The sequence below is a fragment of the Coffea arabica genome, chromosome 3c (assembly GCF_036785885.1).
Source record: "Coffea arabica cultivar ET-39 chromosome 3c, Coffea Arabica ET-39 HiFi, whole genome shotgun sequence".
Lineage (NCBI taxonomy): Eukaryota > Viridiplantae > Streptophyta > Magnoliopsida > Gentianales > Rubiaceae > Coffea > Coffea arabica.
Window position 1 is genome coordinate 7,278,335 of NC_092314.1, and position 21,099 is coordinate 7,299,433.

The window sequence follows — 21,099 nt, forward strand, 5'->3', positions numbered from 1 at the left end:
AGAGATTAAAATAGAGGTAAGTAATAGCACTGGTGTTCATCAGAGATAAAAACAGAAGAAACTCGTAGATCTATGAGAAGAATAGATTGTGAGACATTTAAACTTGTGTATTGAGTAAGGAAGAAACAAAACAATCTGCCTGTTTAAATACATTCAGACGTGGTTGAACATACACAACTATGGAAAAAAGTCATGAATCAGGCACAAGAAGTGCATCCCAGATTGTATCCATATCCAGGGATGGCATTCTACTTAATTGAACAGCTTCAGTATCTACCAAACTTTCTTGGCTCTTCTTGATATCAATCATCTCACCAGATTCAATTTTGCAACCCAAGTCCAGTGGCCACTCTTTTATGGCAGGGACTTGAATATTCAAGCTTTTGAATCTTGAGTTCTCATGCAAGACTGATTTCGGCTGAGATATTGGTAACTCGGTAGACTTCTTTGTAGCAGGCAGGCCTTGTGATATTGCTTGCAGTTTGGCTTCCAGAAGGGCTGCAGTACTACAGCTGATGGAATTAGCCTTAAGTTGGTGTTTCAGGTCCGGAAAGTTCATATGTGCATAATCTCCCCTCAACATGTAGGCAGCTGTATCATAAGCAAAAGCAGCTTCTTCTGCTGTATCAAATGTTCCCAACCACACCCTTGTCCTGTTTCGCGGTAATCTTATTTCTGCAACCCATTTTCCCCAGTGCCTTTGCCTCACTCCTCTGAAAAGCTTTCCTGGAGATGATATTGATGATAAAGAAGTCTTCTGATTGCCATTTTGGATTCTTCTGCCCGTGAATTTCATCGGTGTTGTTTTGGTGGTACTGAGCCAGTAGTCACTAAAGCCTTTGGAGGAGTTATTTGTGATACTCTGACTGATTTTCAGCCATGGCAGAAGCTGGCTTTTCCCCATTTCAGAGATGGGGAATAAAGGGTTTTGAGAACATAGCTGCATCGGCTCACGCTTCTGGCTCTTTCCAAGAGATTCTGTTGCTTTTCTGGATACATCCATTAATGATGGCTCTTGCAAAAACAAACCTAAATTTGGGAACTTTGAAGGAGGTGAGGGACATGGTTCACGTAATTGAGCTTCATTTATTGCAGGGAAGGATTCAAGGAAATTCAACGGAATGTGGCTTCCTGTATTTTGAGCAGAAGAAGATCCACTGAAGTAGTCAAATGTTGCTGATCCTGAGAGCAATGAATGTGCATCATAGCCCTTGAGCATGTCTTTTTGCTCGGAAAATTCTGAGAATTTAATACTGTTTATGTTGGAAGCAGAAGCCTCTTCTATTGAAGAACTGGACTCAGGACTCGAAATCAATCTGTCCAGTGAAGCTGATGATGATTTTGCATTACATCCGCCACCGGAGTCGATGCAAAAACTCTCATTCAGGCCACCTGAAATACAATTAGGATCCATGAGAAAACGTGATCCTTCAGGCGTTACCGTAAAAAGAGCTGGCAATTCCTTCTGCATGAAGGGTTTTCAATTTGGAAAAACTGATTCTGCAAGAAAATGATGTATTGAGGAAAACTGAGAACTAGAAATGAAACTAATGCTGTTGGCAGAAGCCAGGTATATATATTAGGCCTTGCGCTAGGTCATTTTATGTCATCACAGGTATCTTTCAGGCCATATTAAAATATTGCAGAACCTGCTTTTGTGTCAATGCTACCAGGTTCTCTTCCAGTTGGGATCTGTTTCTAAAGAGGAAAAGCTTCTTGCCCTCAAATACTACCAAATTCGTGCTTCCCATTTCCAATATTCTGTTTAGGAACCAATCAAAGCATGACAATCAATGTTTTCTAGTCATGCCTGTCTTTCAAGATTACCTGCAAGATGGATGTATATTCTTCTTGATGGTGACTACAAGAACATTAGACCCTTAACTTTATTTTATTGGCATTATTCATTGGTGCCTTTATTTATTACTTATCATGTGATAATTCAACATCGCAAGATACATAATCCCTTTTACTCTCTTATGAGAGTAAAATGGTATTGACTTGTTATTTATAATCATATAATTGATTACTGTTAGATTAACGTATGTTCAGTGTGACACCCTTAATTGCTTCTATTTTCTGCATTATGACTTGTATATGCTTAACCACTATTGGCCTCATCAAATGATTGACTCCAAGTTTTCAAGTATTTTCAAGGAAAACTACATAGTAATGGAGTTACCATAAGTTGAATTGAAAACCTTATCGTCAACATCATCATTATCTAGGAAAAGGCCTCAAAAGAATTCTTTTTAAATGAGTTTTGCATCACAAGTTTTAGGAAATCATGGCTGTCCTTTTTAGATCTAGTGCAGGAAGAATTTGGCAAAGCCATCATCCCAACAAGTATACCTTATTTGGCCTTTTTTCTTCTGGCATCTCTACGTGTCCTTTGAGATGAGCCTGGAGACGCTTTCACCAACTGATCAATTTCAAACAAGAAAAGTCCAGAAATCAAAAGAAACTTATGAATGGTCCTTTTCACTTCCAAACTTGAGCCAAAATATGGTTAGTACACACTAAGAATTTGGTACTCTACCCATTTGCCAATTAACTATCATGTCTGTTTTGAACTTTTGTATGTGTGTGTATGAGAGAGGTTCCTTTAAGCCCTTTATTACCCTTTTGTGATTTCTCAAGTTATTCCAAGGGCTACCATAATTTCCAGTAGTGCAATTGCTTAAACAATGTTATTTTAAGGAGGTTGCACATGGTGAAGGCTGGTCTAATTCTAATTCTGTGTATAGATTATTGATTATTAATACTTAAGCAGACATGAGCCCATGTTTTCAAAAAGTTGCTCTTACCTTTATTTTGCAATTCTCTTTCCTAATCAAAACACACTTCTTTATTCCTTTTCAAGTCTTGGACCTCAAATTGAAGAAGACAGCTAGGAGGAATTTAACCAGAATTGGCTACAAATACATTGCTTTTAGCTTCAAAAGAAAAAAAAAAAAAAAAAAAGCACTTAGGCATGTGATTAGTAGAACTAGCTTGACCAAGCAGACAAAATGAGAGATCATGTGCCCATCAAAGAATTTAGCTAAATAAAGAAAACTAATCATTTAAAAAGCCTGACTATACCAACTGTATGAGCAATGAATATATGCTTTGCTCATCTTTTCCCATTATCATTCAGTTTCTCCACTCAGAAGAAAAGCATTTTGTCTGGTTTTTTTAAGCTATTTCATCAATTTCAGCAGTTATCTTTTTTTTTTTTTTTTGCCAACAACGATACATTGTATAACCTCCTCTATTCTAATTTAAGGAGAGGGGGAGGCTAAGGGACTTGTGTTAGGGGTTAATGGGTATACGGACCCAACTAGACCAAAAGAGTGCTATAGTACTGCCCTTAGATTTTTTTTTGGTTCTGTAACTCTCATCAATTTCAGCAGTTATCTTTGCCTAATATTTGGACATTCTTCCGTGTTTCCGTGTGTGTGCCACCTCCCTTTGGACATATGTTTCAAGACATTCACGCACTTGAACACTAATTTTGCCATTACCAATTCCCAAGAATTCATCAAAGCTACTATTTGGATTCCCAAAAATTTATCGTAGTTTGTTTGAAAATTCCCAAGAATTCATCAATGGGTTCCTTCAAATTCCTTGAAATGCTCCTAAAAAATACACTTGTTTCATTGTGACAAAAGCTTTTCTTAAACCAAAAAAAAAAAAAAAACAGTCGAATTTAATTAGAGTCATCATATTTTGAGAGCAAGTCAAGAATAGTAAAAAGATGTTAATTCGAAAATTAAAGAGTACAACTATATGAAGTCAAGTATAGTAAAAAGATGTTAATTCGAAAATTAAAGAGTACAACTACATGCCCTTTTGAGTTCTCAATTTTTTCAATTGAAGACCTAATTCTATAAGAGTAAAAGTGAGGAAAAACACCATATCTATGCCTTGTTAGAAAGATGTAAGTCATGTGAACTTGTACCATAACAATTGAAATAATTGAGAGAGTCAGAATTCTGACAAACGAATGCCCTTACCAGTGATATGTTTAGTGCCGCAGGGAATGAAGGGTCTCTAAAAATTTCATAGAAAATTGTACACAACAATAGAGATACCCTAAACAAATGTACACACTAAAATAGTCGATGTAAAATAACTACTATAACTTTTGGTACGAAACTTCCCAAAATGGTAGTATAATGCTGATGTTTCATGCTAGTAATTTAAATTTTTACATTTGCTGTGTTGGCGTATAATTTATTGTACTTGTATACACATTGTAAATTACCATTAGGATGAAGCATCTCTACAAATGTCATAGTGAATTGTACACAATAATGTATACCCTAGACAAATGTACACTTTGATATAATCAATGTAAAACAGCTACAACTTTTGGTATAATAACTCCTTTTTTGTTGATGTATAAATTTGTTGCACTAGTGTAAACCTTCTGTTGTAAAGTATGTGGTAGCTGAAAATTGTATGCAGAAGGATCTCACCCTACCTTTGGCAACTTGAAAGATGTTGGCTTCTCAAAGTTGCCTACAAAAGCCTTGACTTTAAAGAAAATTGTGATCAGAATAAACATATTATTGTTTCTTTTGGCAGCTTAAGCTGACTATGAAATGAAACTACAAAACAACAGGTGCATGTCTGGTGCAACCTGCCAACCACTTTAGCTTTTGACTAGATAACTTCACCTTTCATTTTCCCCTCTAATTCTTTTAAAGGATTGAACTTTTATTCCTGGAAGATTGTCCTTCCATGGACAAACTGAGTTCAGTTGTCTATCAATGGAACCAGTTACAAAGTCCTAGTCAACACAGATCAATGCATAATATTCTGCCATGACCCACATAAAGTTAAAGATAAGAAAACCACTCAAAGAAGAAAAATGGTGCAAAGGTGAAATAATGTATCCGTATGGAATCCTTCTCCTTCAATTGATTCTTACTTTAGTTCTACACACTTCTCCAATCTCCATCTTTTCGACACATATGAGCTTGAGTAGGACGAGAATCTGTGTCTAAGTTTGTTGATTGTTGTATCCATTTTCTTTACGAAAATGTTTTGACTTGCCAACTAACTTGTTCAGTATGTATGATGGTTTAATTGACTATGTTTTCTTGGCATTTGTAATTATTGCTCTCAAGACATTTTGCATTATAAATTCATGTCAGCCTCTTTTTTTTTTTTTTGAAAAACATTCTTATCAGCCTCTTTAATTCTACAGAAAGATTTCCATATCTTCACCTCTATGTAGAAAGTAGTCTTTATTTTTGGATGAGTTTCTTTTCTTTTTTTTCTCGTGGGGACGAAATTTTATAATCCTTAGCTGAATTTGAGTTCCTACAGTTTCCTACATAAATTTTTTAAACTTGGATATTATTGAATGTTTCCGGATAGAAGATTATTTTACTAACTTTTGCAATGTAATATATGTGACATAAGAAGATGATCGGAAAAATAAAAAATATATTTAAAAAATGTATATATGATGCAGACAAAAACATTTTCCAAAAAATGCAGAATGGTGTTTTTCCATCACAATGAGGATATGATCATTATCTCCATTACAATGAGGATGAATAATCTCATGAAATCTAAAACGACAAAGAAATTACTAGTCAATTATTGGCAAGAAACATAATGCTGTCCTAAAAATGACATGATATGGCAAAACTTCTCTATAGAGACTCTATGAATATATACAAATCATGATCAAGTGCGCCCTTGGGTAACTAGGGTAAATCCCTATAAACTTGTATAGTTAAACTGGGAATACGTAGACATCCAGCAAACTTTTTGGAAGGATTGATTAAAAAAACTTATCCCTTTGTGTGAAAACTTATGTTGTACTTACTCATCTCCTCATCAGCATATCATGACTTCCACCACTGTTGGCATAATTATGATTATGACCTCGTTCACTTTATACTTGTTTACAACTAATTAATTAAGATTATCAACACCACTGCCGTTAACACCATCATCTACCTAGTATTAGTATAAGCAAATAAATTGGAGGACCAATCATTTTTGTGTAAATTGTGGGGACTGATGAGGAAGAAAACGGTTAGTTGAAGGAAGCAAGAGTCCGAGAAATTAAAGAATAGTCGGCTGACGAATCGTGCAAGTCCAAGTGTCAAAAATTCATGGTTCATTCTTTCATGACAACTAATCTTTTTCAATTATATTATAAGGATGATTTGAGCTTTTACTCTAATATGTATACAATTATTGAATACATAAATATAATAGATTAAGACAATAACAAAGTTTCTTTGTCCTAATTCATTCAGCTGACATGTGAATCCTAGGATAATTTTGTTTAATACAACCATGTCTCCCTAGATTAATGACTGCAGCTCTTGTTTAGTTATAAACTAAACTGTAACCATCCACAACAACTCCATTACAAGAAGTAATTGCTTATATATTTATTCATTTGACTTTGTTTAATTTTCCTTGTTTTTTGTTCTTTCTCTTCAGATTTAGTAGTTATCTCGCGTGCTAATGGCCACATTAACCACACAAATTTAAAAGGCGGCTATGAGAAAGGAAAAACAAAAGAAAAGGGACTCAAACAAACACTTAAGTAAGGGATAGCTCACGTAATAGAAAGTTTAGTTAGTTGATAAGCTCTTAATGCATAATGTCGTGTACTTTCTTGTTTTTAAAGAATGCTTATAAGAGGGTTGGCCTCACCTTGTCCATGTTACTTGCAAAGAGAGTTGTATGCTCAAAAGGTAGCCAATAAGTAAGTTACCATCACTCCAATTGATTACCAAATTACAAAAATAAATTATATACACACTGACCGTATATACACTATCAGGGTTGGATGCAGGGCACATATGCAAAATTTAGATTTCAAATTCAAATTTGAATTATGTGTCATACATCTAATTATGAAAATGTATACACTGTAATGTATAAAAAATTAATTTTATATATATATATATATATATATATATATATATATATATATATAGACACATACATACATGTAAACGGTTTTCTTTCAAGAAAAAAGAGCCCACTGCTGTTTTAGATAATCAAGCTCTTATATAAGTACCTGTAGATGTAAGCCTATATAGCTATAGGGTTGGTAGAATTATGTATTAGTAGTAGTACAATAGTACATAAAGTACTATGCAAAAAGTTTTATTGCAAGGAACATTTCTATTTCAGATATTGAAGTTGTTATTTATTGTAAGTGGCCCTTGGTGTAAGCCTAGTTACAGAGTTGGTAGACTTATAATAGTTGTATACTAACTAGGACTTGGTAGAAAAGAAATTAAATTAAGGAGGAAAATTGGAATGGTTATTTTAGTTGGTTAAAGGAATTGTTTTGTAAGTGGCGTGGATGGCACGTCATGAATTGAGCTAACATGTAGGTATATTGGTGGATGCTTTGTCCTTCACTATTGGAGATTTTTTTTATTTTTTTTTTTTTTTTTTTTTTTGCTTATTTTTTGATCTTCTCCAGAGAATATAGAGATGAATTGCATGTCTAAAATTCCACATTCATGAATAAAGTTGACAAAGAGGCCTGTGTACTATATACATTGAAAGTATGTATATATTTGAAAGTAAAATAATGAATCTTGGTCCAAGAATTCAAATAAAAAAGTTTGGAAAATGACAAGAATTGAATTTTAAGAAAATATAATTCCAAAAAATTCATGTGGGGATTTTTCTCAGGAATTCGAAAATACTGTCCTAAAGAGAAAAGGGGATTGGGATAATAGTGGGATCTATATATCTTAATAGAAATTAGAGTCAACCAAGAGAAAAAGGACTGAGAAATGTGGCATTAGCACCACCAGGCTTTATTAGCTCCTCCAAAAAGTACCAAAAAAAATTTTTTTTTTTTTCAGCTTCTCCAAATTGGTGTTTTTCTTTTTGCAACAAAATTTTTGACAACGCCAAATAATGGAAAAAGCTTGCATGGAAATGAACAACGAGAGAAATTCATTCTACCAGATCCCCATAAACGAAGGAAGTTAAAAAAAAAAAAAAAAAACAAAGACTCAAGAAATAAACAAGACAGAACTTGAAAGCTACTGCATTTGATTTTTTTTTTTTTTCAAAAAAAGATTTGATTGAAAAAAAAAACTGAGAAATAGTAGTATAACAATTCTTAGAACATAGTGGAGAATCAAGCTCAGTTATATTCTGAACAACTTCAAAAAATGGGGATAAAAAAAAACAACAAGACCAAGAATCTATAATACCCATACGTAAAATATTGTATGAAAAAGACACATTCATTGAATATAATCGCCTGACCTGAGGAGTCTCCAAGCATAAGGTTGTTTAGTCGCTATAAATAAATTGAAGCAGTATGTAACAAGTATTGCTATTCCATCTACCCAAAATCACAATAATAGTTTGACTGAATCATGTAGCAAGTAATGGAAATATGAAAAACAAATCAGTCTTTTAAAGACTTCCACATTGTCAAATGATAGATTAATTAAGTTATTCTAGTCAAAATCTTCAAGTTTTGTACCTTGACAGAGTGGACTAAAACCCTGTTCTCGATTGATTATTTTAACTAATTATAGATTTTGATTTTGGATAATCAATTTTTGTAATGTTCTCGGTTACTTTTATAAATTTTTTAATGACCAAAAAAGTTAAAATTTATAATCACCCAAAGAGTAGTTTTTACTGATTCTGATTATTCTCTATGATCAATTTCTATAATTAGATTTTGTAAAATTTAAAACAACCGAGAACAAGGTGAGTTTTGGCTTTAAACGCATATGACGACATGTTCCTCTTTTTTTTCTTTTCTTTTTTGGTTTGCAAGACAATTTTTTTCTTTTTTTTTTTTGCCCTTTATAGCTTCTGATCTAAGATCTTTTACCCATTTCCAAATTGTCTCTAATAATTAAGCAAAAAAAAAAAATTTTTGGCGAAATTTACGCGGTTGATGCACCAACTGCTTGAAATAAGTACTTGAATTTGACTTGGTATGATTCTTGAGCTTTAGCTATGGATTGCCATTCTTTTGATATTCTCCACCCGCATTTTAGGAGAAACTTTTTGGATAAGGATAGAATATACGTTTAAGACCATATCATTAGATTATACCCCATTGCTGCTTAAAAGTTTCAAATCAAAAAGAGAAAACTAGGGATGATTCGAGCAGTGTCAGAATATACTTCCAACTTTATCATGAATTTAAGTCGATTTATGCAAATAAGAACTTAAATTAACAAAAGAAATTAAGCTGAAAGAATAAGAAGAAGTTCAAATTATCACCCATAAAACAAAGTCCACGGTGAACATGCCACTGATGGCCAATTTTTGTCAAACAGGCTTTAAGATCACCACGTCCCCGATTGGCAAGTTAAACTGGCTAGACTGGCTATTGAGTAGGTATGTAATCGAGCCGAGTCGAGCTCGAGTATTGCTATATTTGAGCTCGACTCGACCTATAAATAACTTGACTCGAGCTCGATTGAGTCGAAAAATCTCAAACTCGAGCTTGACTCGAGGAAATCTTTAAAAGTTCAAGACTCGATTCGATAAGACTCGACTCAAGCTTTTTGACTCGACACATTACTTGTAAATTCAGTATAAATTATACCCATAACGGTCATTTTATAATTATAATACATATATATTATTTAAATTATACGGCTCAAAGAGCTACTCGCCGAGCCACGAGCTGCAAAATTCTGACTCGAACTCGACTCGAATGTGTATTCGAGTAGCTCGAGACTCGGCTCGAACTCAGTTTGACCGAGTTCAAACCAAGCCATTGACCAAGATACTCGCGAGTAGCTCGGCTCGCGTACATCCCTACTATTGAGTGATTTATGGGACAACCCACAAGCGGCTCAATGACCGTAGTAAAGTTTGTCCTCCCCCTAAAGTGGTTCTTAAATGCTGGGTTCAACCTTATTTATGTTGGTTTTGTTTGAATTGCATTTTTCTAAATTTTTTGTAGAAAAATTACTGTAACGATTTGATATATGTGAGGTAAAAAAATAATTGAAAAATATACCCACGAAAAACGTAGTAATTTTTCAAAGAAAAATTGCAATCCATTCTTAAACTTTAATTTTCATTAAGAAAAAGTATTCAACATATTTTAGTTGAGAAACCTTATCGTAAGTCTCTTCTTTCTTCTGATAATTTTCGTAACTCTCTTGATCATGCACATCACAAGCGTTTTCTTTTGGGGAAACTGGACAATTTGATACTTAAAATTTTACATTCAGACTTTGATGTAAACCAGAAAGGGCCTTTACTAATTTAACTTGATGCTTTCTCTCAACCAAAAATTAATGCTCGAGCCATTTTGCAAAGCGTGGAGAAAAGAAACCAATTAGTTTGAGTTGCCATAAAGACGTCCACCAATTGAGAATTAACTTTTACCACTTCGGAGAAATTTTGCATTTGAGAAGTGCATTAAGTTAGGATCTCATCTTACATTGGCTAATGGCTACTCCCAAAAGGATTTAAGACATTAACTTTTGAGACCTTAATTGTCGAATTATTTGTAATTTTTATTTGAGAAACTGTAGATTATACAAAATTAGATAGTAGAAATCGAAGACATGAAGATGTCTTCAATAGAGTCCAAAGCCATTCATTCTTGCACAAGACTCGATTTCCCTCAACTCAACAAGAACAATTCATCAGTTCTTGACCCCCCGATCATACAACCTCCTTGGACTATTCTCTTCACAGATCAATTGAAACCCTCCAAAGCTTGGTGTGTAACCTAACTAGGTAAAGTATATACAACTAAACAATCCATATTCTTAGCCTACAACCTTACACTTGCCAAATGGTATCTTTATGTGCAACTTGAGGTCCCTGAACCAGCACTAAGCAAGCCTTTACAAGAAAGCATCAGCGAAATATTCAGCAAAAACCACGAGTAACCTAATCAACTTTCCTCATGTCTGAAATAACACTTTTCCTCGCATCGATCAACCTCAAATAGGTTGCAATGCATCCACATTTTCAAGCAATTACTGCCTCCTAGGTGACAAAATCCTTTAAAGCCCTACTCAGCTGTCAGTATGTGGCCATCCATACGGTTAAGCAAAACCAAGTACCAATGGCATCAACAGAACCTGCTATTCTAATACGACATTAAATGGCCAAAACTTTCATGATTCTGGAATTTAAATGATTAGACGACAAAGAAAAGCAGAAACCTAATGTAAAAATCATCAGTTTGTTATCATGTCACTTGATGGAACGGACATGCGGTAAGCTACTTATTTGAACGCAACACAAGCTAATTATATCACCTCAGAACACCTCTTAATCTTCTGCTAAAGCATTTCAAAAAGCTCGTATCACTCACCCACTTTTTGCATGTTCCTAAGCCTATGACTGAGAATATACAGAATTTTTAAGCTCTTAACTCGTACAACAAAAAAAATATTCTAATAGCTGTGAAATAGTGTTGAGTCCCAAAACGAGCCACGGAAATAGGGCAGGTAGCTGATGAGGACAAAGAAATGCATTTCCCAAAAAGTTATTTCCAAATGGCAAAAGTTGAACCCTGAATGTCAAGATTAATTGTAAGCTTAACCTTTGAGCACTGCAATACACGTATCTCAATTTTAGTTATGTCAAACAAATTTCAGGCACTTCACTGTTTATGAAAAGTAACTGAAATTTCGGTTATCATTTTGACACTTCATGGTAAATAGAAGTCTGGCTGGGCTCATCATAGGCCTCATTTCAACATCCAACTGTAGAAAAAAAAGATCCAAGTTATGCAGCACATCTTTGAGACACCCCAAATAACATATGAAATGAGTGCCAAACCGTACACCAATCCTTTGTCATGCCCACAATTTTGCAAACTCGACAAGGTCTCCAAAAATGCTATACCATCCTCCACTAGTAGAAGACATTCAGATTAAAAAATAAATAAAGAAAAGTACAATAGTTCCCTTCAAAAACAAGTATAATGTGGATGAAGGTTGACTTGGGACCACTCAACTGACAAATGAGTCCATAAGTTTTAACAAATGGAATGTTTGACTTCCAGCAAGTTGGAATTAACAGTTTCACAAGATTACATGAACATGGTTAAAAGAGGATCATCAGAGAAAATTCAGGTGCATCAAACAGGAACACAAAGATCGACCAACAAGCACCAAAATCAACATTACAGTATCAATTAAGATTACATTGCACATTAAGTGTATATGAAAATCATACAGAACAGAACAGAGACCTTGTAGCAGAAGAAAATACACAAATACGTAAAGCGAGAAAAAGGGGAAACGAGGGTCTCTTTAAAGTAAGAGACAATCAGGAAACATAATAACAAGAGAGTTCATTATTTCTTGTTGCTTTTACCTCCAGCATCATTGCCCCCTGCTGCCTGCGCTGCCTTCTTTGCAGCCTTCTCTTGAAGTGCTTTTGCATCTCTACAAGATCATCAATTAAAGGGTTACGAGAAAGCAAATCAAATTACCCAGGTCAAGTGTCGGACACAATAGTCACGAATAACATACAGCATGTGGAAATTCAAACAATTAATAGAACCACTCCATAAACAAACAAAAATCACATACTAGTACTTACACCGACATGGTTATGAAAATTATCACGTTCATTCACATCAAACCGACACAAAAGCATCTAACTTTACCTTATTTTGAAGTGCAGATGGACCTAGAGGGGTGTTACGAGGATGCCTCCCCCCAACCCACCCCAAAAAGTCCAGAAAATTTAAATTTTTCCCTCAAAAGCTTAACACTACTAAGATGACAACTACCAAAAAAAATTTAAGAATTCCTTCTTTCGCCCTGTTTTCATGGTTACTCCAACTAATGAAATACATAAAGGTAGCGCTATTGGCACTCCATTAGCTGCATATTTATATTATCCGAATTACAAAGGCAATGGAGTCCCAGTAACCAAAAAGAAAATAAAAAGGTTCCAATATCCTAGTGACAGTACATAAACCTAACTTAAATCAAACTAACATCTATCCATGTAAAGGCGTGAAAACAAAAAAGAGGAAAATTATACACACACCAATTCATAACACACATAATTCATCCAACAGAGTACCAATCTTTCGAAATCTCAACATAAGCAAACACGGTTAAACCACTATAATTATAAAGACAGGAACTTAATAATTACAGATAAACAAAACTCCGAATCCAGAAATTGGAAAATATAGGAAGCAAATTGGACATAAAGAAAAAACGCGGCAAACAGAGAGAGAGAGAGAGAGAGAGAGAGAGGATTAGTACCTTTCACGGCGTTGCTCAGGAGTCAAACCATCATCTTTGTTCTTGCCTTTGCCACCAGTCCTTGCCTGAGCTCTTTCTCTATCTTTCTCCCTCTGGTTTCCGCGTGAGATCCCAATCCAGTCAAAGAAATTTCCCAAAATTCACATATACTCATGAATAAATGCAGCATAAAATTGAAATTAATCAAAAAAAAGAAGCGTAATTAAAGGATATGAGTCATGGTGAGGACGCCGGAGAAGTCGCCGGAGAAGAAAGTCTACGCCGAGGAAGAAAAATAAATCAGAGAGCTGTCAACTATGTGGTTCAGTGCGTGTTTTTTGGGGTTGAAATAATAGTTAAAAGTAGTTTGGATTGGACCGTACTTGGGCATAGTTTTGGAACTAGGAATTGGGCGAGCCTTTCGACTCCAAACCTGACCCGTCCATGGCCACATGGGCCTGGTTTGAATATTTTAAGGATTCAGCTCCTCTGCGATAATTGTAAAAATATCGTTGAACCCACACGGGCCACATGGACTAGTTTTGTACCCATTCGTTGAACGGAATCGTAAAAAAAAAAAATAAACTATTTAGTCAATTTTATAAAAATATCGATATAAAATACAAATTTAATGTATAATCTATTATAACTTATTTTAAGTATATTACTATGTGCGCATTGTAATATAAAGTATTCTTATAATATAAATTTGAACATCTAATTCAATGATTAATAATTCAAAAATGGAAAAAATAACATTCAACAATACCATAACATTCAAAAATTTGACAATAAATAAAAAGTGCAGTAAATAGTATCAAATAATATTCTACTCTTCATAAACTTGTTTTTGTTTTTCTTCTGTTTAAACATTCTTCTTGATTTGTCCGTGCAACTTAGCATTCATTGATTTTTCATTATCACTGCATGATAGCAAAGCAGGATAACTAAGTATTAAAAAATAAATGATTTATTGCATTCAAGATTATGTATAACAATATGTAAAGATTATAATTTAAGAAAATAATATAGTATATTAAATCTACCTTCTCATGCAAATCTTTTTATGAGGATTCCCTTTCTCTGTGGTTTTTGTTGAACCCTCTGATAAATGATTCATATGAAGTGTATTGAAATACTGTTGATTAGAATCATCTGTTGTACTAATTGGGATATGAGAAAAAGATACTTTAGGTTGGTATTGGTTGTCGGTTCTGCCAATATGATAATGATTTATCAAAATTAAAGGTAAAAATATTATGTGAGATATAGTATGTGAAATACAAGAGAAATTTATTGTACATTACCTGTGAATGCATGAAATGTGTTTCCCTCTTGAAATCATAGTGGAACTATCTAGTCACTATAAATCATTAAATCTATTAATACCTTGTTTCAAATTGTAATTGTTCAACTTGATTTGGAATATAAAAGGTTTTCACGTGATTTTATTTATAATTGATGATACGATTTCATTGTTAAATCCATCCTGAAAATGAAATGCGTAATAGATTTTTTTTTGTTAGAATATTCAACAGTTGAGATAAGTGTCGGATTGTCTACTATTATTAAAAATATTTTAAAAAATTAGATATAAGTTTACCTTGTTAAATTCTTCAAGAAGAAAAGAAAGTTTGTATTCTATTATTTTTTCAGTCTTTTGATCAAATATAACAAACCAAACACTACTGGTTGCATCACTTGCCAAGAATTTTAACATATACCTGTATAAATACACATATTCTAAAAGTTATGTTTATGTAGACATTGTAGCAATTAAAATGATAAAAATGTTAACATCTACGACATACCTCAATTTAGGATACTCCACATTTTGATTGCAAGCATTACACAGTTTAGGATACTCCATATTTTTCTTACAATATAGGGTTTTGGATGTCGACTACTGACAACATTTGAGCAAACTCCTTGGATATCGACTACTGACAGCATTGATAGTGGTAGCTAATATTTTGAATGTAGATAGAATTTACTTTTAGACTTCTTGATTATGGGAGTAAGTAATTGATGTATTCTGCAAAGCACTTTCATGGCGATATTTATAAAGCATAGACTATAAGTGTATATAATCAATATTTGCCGGAAGTTCATGTTATTCAAGTGATCAAGTGCTTGGCATCTCTTCTATTTAAACTATGTTGGTAAGACATAAGGCTGGATATTTTTTTAAAAACCTTATGAAACCATTCTCAAGTGGATTAATTAAGTAAACGGCCAGAGTTTTTTAATTAACTAATGAATTTGTAGATATATCTAATAGAGATATTTATGTCTCTTGTATTTATGTCGCGTTACTTTCCAGTACCTTTTGTTTTTGATTGTTTTTCGTAAAGGCAAATTAACAAACATCTTAGCATATGATCACAAAAATCAATTAACAAACATGTTAGCAAGAATCTTACAAAAATAATGATGAAAGTACTTGTTTAAATCCTATGTCTTCATACAAAACAAACAGAAAATAAAACAAAAAAATAAAATTCAAGATATGGTACTAAACTCTTGCAATTAAAGATCAATATGCCTTTTTAAAAAAATAAATATATTGAAAGAAAATGTACCTGACAATCAAGAAGAGTAAAAACCCAAAATCGATACGTTAATGTGCCAACCGCTTGCACTGAAAATACCTAACCATGAATTTGATGTTTGAAATCAATGTATTAGAGGCTATATGTAGTGTAGGCATAAGAAATAATAATTGATAAGGATATAAAGAGATATTAATAAGAACATTAAAAGTATGTTTATCTTGATTTAAGTTGTTTAAAGTACATAACTTTGGGTATGAAATAAAAATCCTATAATATTAAGAATTCTTATAGGAAATAAAACCACAATCGTTCAAATAACTTTTTTTTTTTGAAGAAAATATGATTTATTAATTAAAATTAGTTACTTTTCTACTTCTTGTAGTGATAGCAATTCTTATTTATTTTGGTTTCTTATGTAGTACAAAAATTATTGGCATGAATTTGGAGATTTATCTAATAGAGATATTTATGTCTCTTTTATTTATATCGCATTACTTTCCAGTTCCTTTTTTGGATAGGAAATAAGAATAATACAATATTAAGAATTCTTATAAGAAATAAGAATTGATATAAATCCAAACAAAAAAGGAGCAAGTCACGTAGGAAAGAGAAAACATGAAAGGATAAGAATGAAGATACGACTTTATTATATATATATATATATATATATGATTTGGATGTTTGAGATTGAAATTTGGGCACAAATTTCAACAAATAATATAATGTTATTGTATTTTACATGTTATGTTAGTGTTTAAATTAGCTACATTAGTGTGTACAATTTTTACATCAGCGTCGACATTGTGATAATTATGGAAGCATCGAATCTTCCCCTCTTTTTTTTTTTAATTTCTAACATTGCCAGTGTCAAATCACATGAGCGCTCACTATTAAGGAATACTAATTTTATCTTTAGGGATTATTAGCTGTACTTTTAGGTAATTAATTTTTTGCTTTTTGGTATTGGTATTTTTAACTTTCATTACTACTCTGAAATATGAGAAGAACCCATTTTGATTGCTATTTTCTAGAGATTTTATATATATATAAAAAAAGAATGTGCTATAATTATTTAATATATGTGAGATAAAAAAATAATAGAAAAATGAGTTCACAGAGAAAACGTAACAAGTTTAGCCAATATGACAATAACCATAACATTATTTTTTTTTTCGTTTGTTGGAAAAAAAAATTACATAAATATTTTTTTTTACCCTAAAAAAAAAAAAGTCTGCTTCTCTAATCGAGTAACAAGTTGTCTAGCGTCTACCTCCTAACTACGCCCCAGGCTTATTTTAGTCCACTAATAAATGGGCTAAAACTGTTGGCCCTACATAAATTATCGTTGGGCTTGATGCTTACATCAAATGGAAGGTCAAATGACTAAAATGGCCTTAGATAATTCCGTTGTTTTTGCTCAAGTCCTCCAACAAGGATGCAAAACGAAATTCAAACGCTGAGTTTGAATTAAAGATATTATTCGTAATAGAAAGAGAGTAATTTATTCATCATGTTTAGGACTAAGGAGCGACCAAAACACAAATTAATATGAGACATTTACTCGAGTTTGAATTAAAGGTATTGGCTTGGACTATCTTCCTTCGATTAAGATCACAAAGATGTCTTATGATTTTTTTTTTTTTTTCTAAAATGAGCTAAAAAGGTATATTAACCGTCTTTAATTTGAGCAGTTTAATAACTCTAGAGATGGATGGACAATGGGGTTCCAATATATAGCATTTCACTCTTGTAGAGTCCAACTCAAATCCTTTTTGCAGCTTAAAGTATTGCTTTTGGAGCAACCTCCTTGTTTTCAATCCTTTTGGTTTTGAACAAACAGTTGCAATTTAGGCCCGTTTGGTAACTGAGTTTTTTGAGTATTTGTTTCAAACTTTATTATAAGTCACTGTAGAAAAACTTTTGTAAGATGAAAAACTTTTTTCCTTTTCATTTTTTTTTCTCTCTTTTTCTTTTTTCTTTTTTTTTTTTCTTTTCTTTCCTCCCTTCCCGATTCTTCTCCCTTCTCCTTCCCCCTCCCCCTTCCCTCCTATTCCCTCTCCCGAAACTGCCAGATGAAGCAACAAAAGAAAACTTTTTTTTTTTTGCTTTTTCTCTCTCCCTCTCTCCTGCTCACCACCTCTCCCTCTCCCTCCCCTGCCACCCCTCTTCTCCCTCTCCCCCTCTCCTCCCCTCTCCCCTTCCCTCGCCACCAACTCTCCATCCCTCATGCCAGATGAAGCAGCAACAGAAACTTTTTTTTTTTTTTTTTTTGCAATTTTCTCTCTCCCTCTCCTCTCCTTCCCTTGCAGGACAAAGCAACAACAGAAACTTTTTTTTTTTTGGCAATTTTCCCTCTCCCTCGCTGGCCGATCTGGTCGCTGGGAGGAGTGGAGAAGAGGGAGAAGAAGAGGGAGAAAGAAAAAAAAGGGGAGGACCAAATCGGGTAAAGAGGGAGCATGGCGGGGAGGAAGAGGGGGAGAGGGAGAAAGGAAAGAAAAGAAAAAAAGACCGGCACCGGAAGAGGTCATCGACGTGGGAACTAGCGGCGGAGGTGGTGGGGGGTTGGGGTAGGGAAGGAAGAAAAAGAAAAGGGGAAGGGAGTTTTTTTTTTTTTTCTGTATTTTGAGTATTTTGAAGTGTATAGGTAAAAAATTTTAAGAAGATTTTTTAGGTTACTATAACTAAAAGTTGGTAAAAAAACTAGTAGGAGACAAACTTGGGTAAAAACCCAAATGCCAAACGGGCCCTTAGTATTAATAAGCTTTTTTAACGGTGCTTTTCTCAGGGTTCTAGATTATGGTTTATGGATGACCCTCGAGTTTCTATACCTTTGGACATGATCGATCAACTATTTCAGGTAGCCTTCTGGCAATCTAAGGATAATTTGTGGGGAAAAAGGAGGTATGAAATCTAGGAAAATTCTATGGTCCTAGGCACATAAAGCAGTTGAGATGATGTAAAAGAAGCTGATCCATCAATTCTCTAAAATAGGTTTTTACTCATTTTGTTTCAACAAATTGTAGGGAAATTGAACCATTGATAAATCCTTTCCATTCCGTCACTCAAGGCATATACTGGTGGCATTCTCCACTTTCTTGCTATTTTGTTTTGATAGAAAGACACCTGCTTCTAATTACTTCAATCTATTCAAATTCTTGTAAAACACTAATTGAATATAGCCAGGGATTTGAATGTTTCTCTGATTACTTTCTCAATTTGATTTTTTTTTTCGTTAATTTTATTAGGAGAAGTGGAAATCATGTCAAGTCATAGCTTAGCTAAGTTTGCAACCAAACTTGTCAAGAACGTTAGGTGGAAGTTGAACTTCCCCGGGTGGTTCAATAAGCTTGCACAGTATGACCTATTGGGTTGAAAAATGGACCAAACCATTCGATATTCGAACTGAGTTAGATTTGGCTCGTCAAAATAGTTAACTAAGTTTGAATAATGTTTTTTGTTCAATAACTTTTAAATTTGACTTTAAAAAACTCGTTTAAATTCGGTTCAGCCAAAAAAAAAGAAAAGCTAAATTTGACCAAAATTTTAAATTCGTTAAAATAATCAAACAAACTTGAACACTAAGGTTTTTGACTTGATTAGATTCGTTTATATCCTTAATGATTTAGAGGACAGTTGCCTAGTTTAGTTGTTTCTTGTAGGAGTATAATTGAGTTGAATCGACTTTGAGTTAAAAAATTTGGGGTTAAACTCTTAAAAGTTGAGCTCAAATTCAAACTTGATTTTGTATTGCCTTATTTGAAGTCGAGCTCATCGGATTCGAATTCGAGCAAATCAAACCCAATTGAACTTAGTTTGAGTTTAATTGAACTTAATCAAGTCTAATCAAGTTTAATTAATATAAATTTATGCTTTATATCATTTTAAACAAGGGAAAAATATAGGTATTTGATACAAATAAATAAAAAATTTTAAAAATCATATATGCATGAAGCTCGATTAAACTCGATGAGTTTTCGAATTTTACATATTGAACTCGAGTTTGAACTCGTTAGATAGCTCGACTTGCTCGAATTCAAACTCGAAATCGATCAATACGAGTTAGAGTTCAAATCTTGACCACGCAAACTCGCGAACCATTTGATTAAACTCTACTTATTTACACCCTAGACTCTATTATAATATCAAGCTATCACTAATGAAAGTTTGCCGTTTTGTCAAGAAAAGAATAGGGGGAGGGATTTCACCATTCCACTTAACATTGTGTATAACCTCTCTCGCAAACTGGCCTAAAATGGTGTGTAACTTCATTGAAAATATAACGTATCTTAATTGCTTGTAAATTGGATGTTCTTGATAATGGAGGTCATAGCTTTTAGAAAAATTGGGTTGTGGCGGATTTGGAGAAAACATTTTTTCTATGTGACTAGATTTTTTGTTTGTTACTCTCAAAAAACAAAGAAAGAAATAGACTATATTTTCTTTGATAAAGGCAACTTTAGTGTGCAAGCATAACCAAATATAACTCTTATAATAACGAAGGGAATATAGCAACTAGTTTCTATTAACAATCTTAGTGAACTACAATGTCAATTATTGACTAATAGGTGATTATTTCTTTCTTCACTTTTTCCTTTTTTTTTTTTGGAAAAATCGTCTAAAACGTCCCTCACATTTTGTAAAATAACTTTTTTCGTCCCTCACTTTTAAAAGTGTAATTTTATGTCCCTTACATATTCACATCGGTCAAATTTAGTCTCTAACTAGGTTTCCGATCATTTTTTGGCCTGAATCCATCATGTGCAAGCCACGTGATCATTTTTGAAGGGTAAATTTGTTAAATTATATTTTACATAATCTGATCTATAGTCCTCCACATTTTATAAAATAAATTTTTTCGTCCCTCACATTTTGTAAAATGATTTTTTTCATCTCTCACATTTCACAAAATGAATTTCGTCATCCCTCACATTTCAAAAAATGAATTTTTCATTTCTCACTAATTATGTGTGTGAATACGTTTTTTTTAAATACATGTATATGTCTATTTGATTTTGTTTAATAATAATAACATAAACACATGTATGTAATTGAGCCCAACTTGTGGGCTATCTTCTCTTTTTGTATGATTATGACTAATATTTACCAATAGAACATTAATTTGCATATTCTTATTGTATTTTGACCGAAAATAGCTTTATTGGCCAATTTAACAATGAATGCAAGATTTTTTACTAGCTAATACCAGATGAAATCAAATGATCATGTATAATATATGGTATTCGTATTGTTAAGTGAAATCAAATAGACACATACATATATTTATGCTATTCGAATTATTAAGCAAAATCAAATAGACATATACATGTGTTTAAACAAAATGT

The 21,099-nt window shown here is 33.2% G+C and overlaps 2 protein-coding genes across 2 annotated transcripts; both read right to left on the reverse strand.

Annotated features, from left to right (window-relative positions):
- Window positions 1-71: 71 nt before the first annotated feature.
- LOC113735271 (ethylene-responsive transcription factor ERF062) lies at window positions 72-1,764 on the reverse strand. The gene has a single exon (XM_027262294.2). The coding sequence runs from the start codon at window positions 1,469-1,471 to the stop codon at window positions 191-193; it is 1,281 nt and encodes a 426-aa protein (XP_027118095.2). The 5' UTR covers window positions 1,472-1,764; the 3' UTR covers window positions 72-190.
- Window positions 1,765-12,097: 10,333 nt separating this feature from the next.
- Window positions 12,098-13,597, reverse strand: LOC113734446 (uncharacterized). Its single transcript, XM_027260996.2, has 3 exons — window positions 13,437-13,597; window positions 13,224-13,326; window positions 12,098-12,386 (listed from the first exon to the last, which is right to left on the reverse strand). Exons 1-3 carry the CDS (start codon window positions 13,441-13,443, stop codon window positions 12,296-12,298), a joined length of 201 nt encoding a protein of 66 aa, XP_027116797.2. The 5' UTR covers window positions 13,444-13,597; the 3' UTR covers window positions 12,098-12,295.
- Between the last annotated feature and the right edge of the window lie 7,502 nt (window positions 13,598-21,099).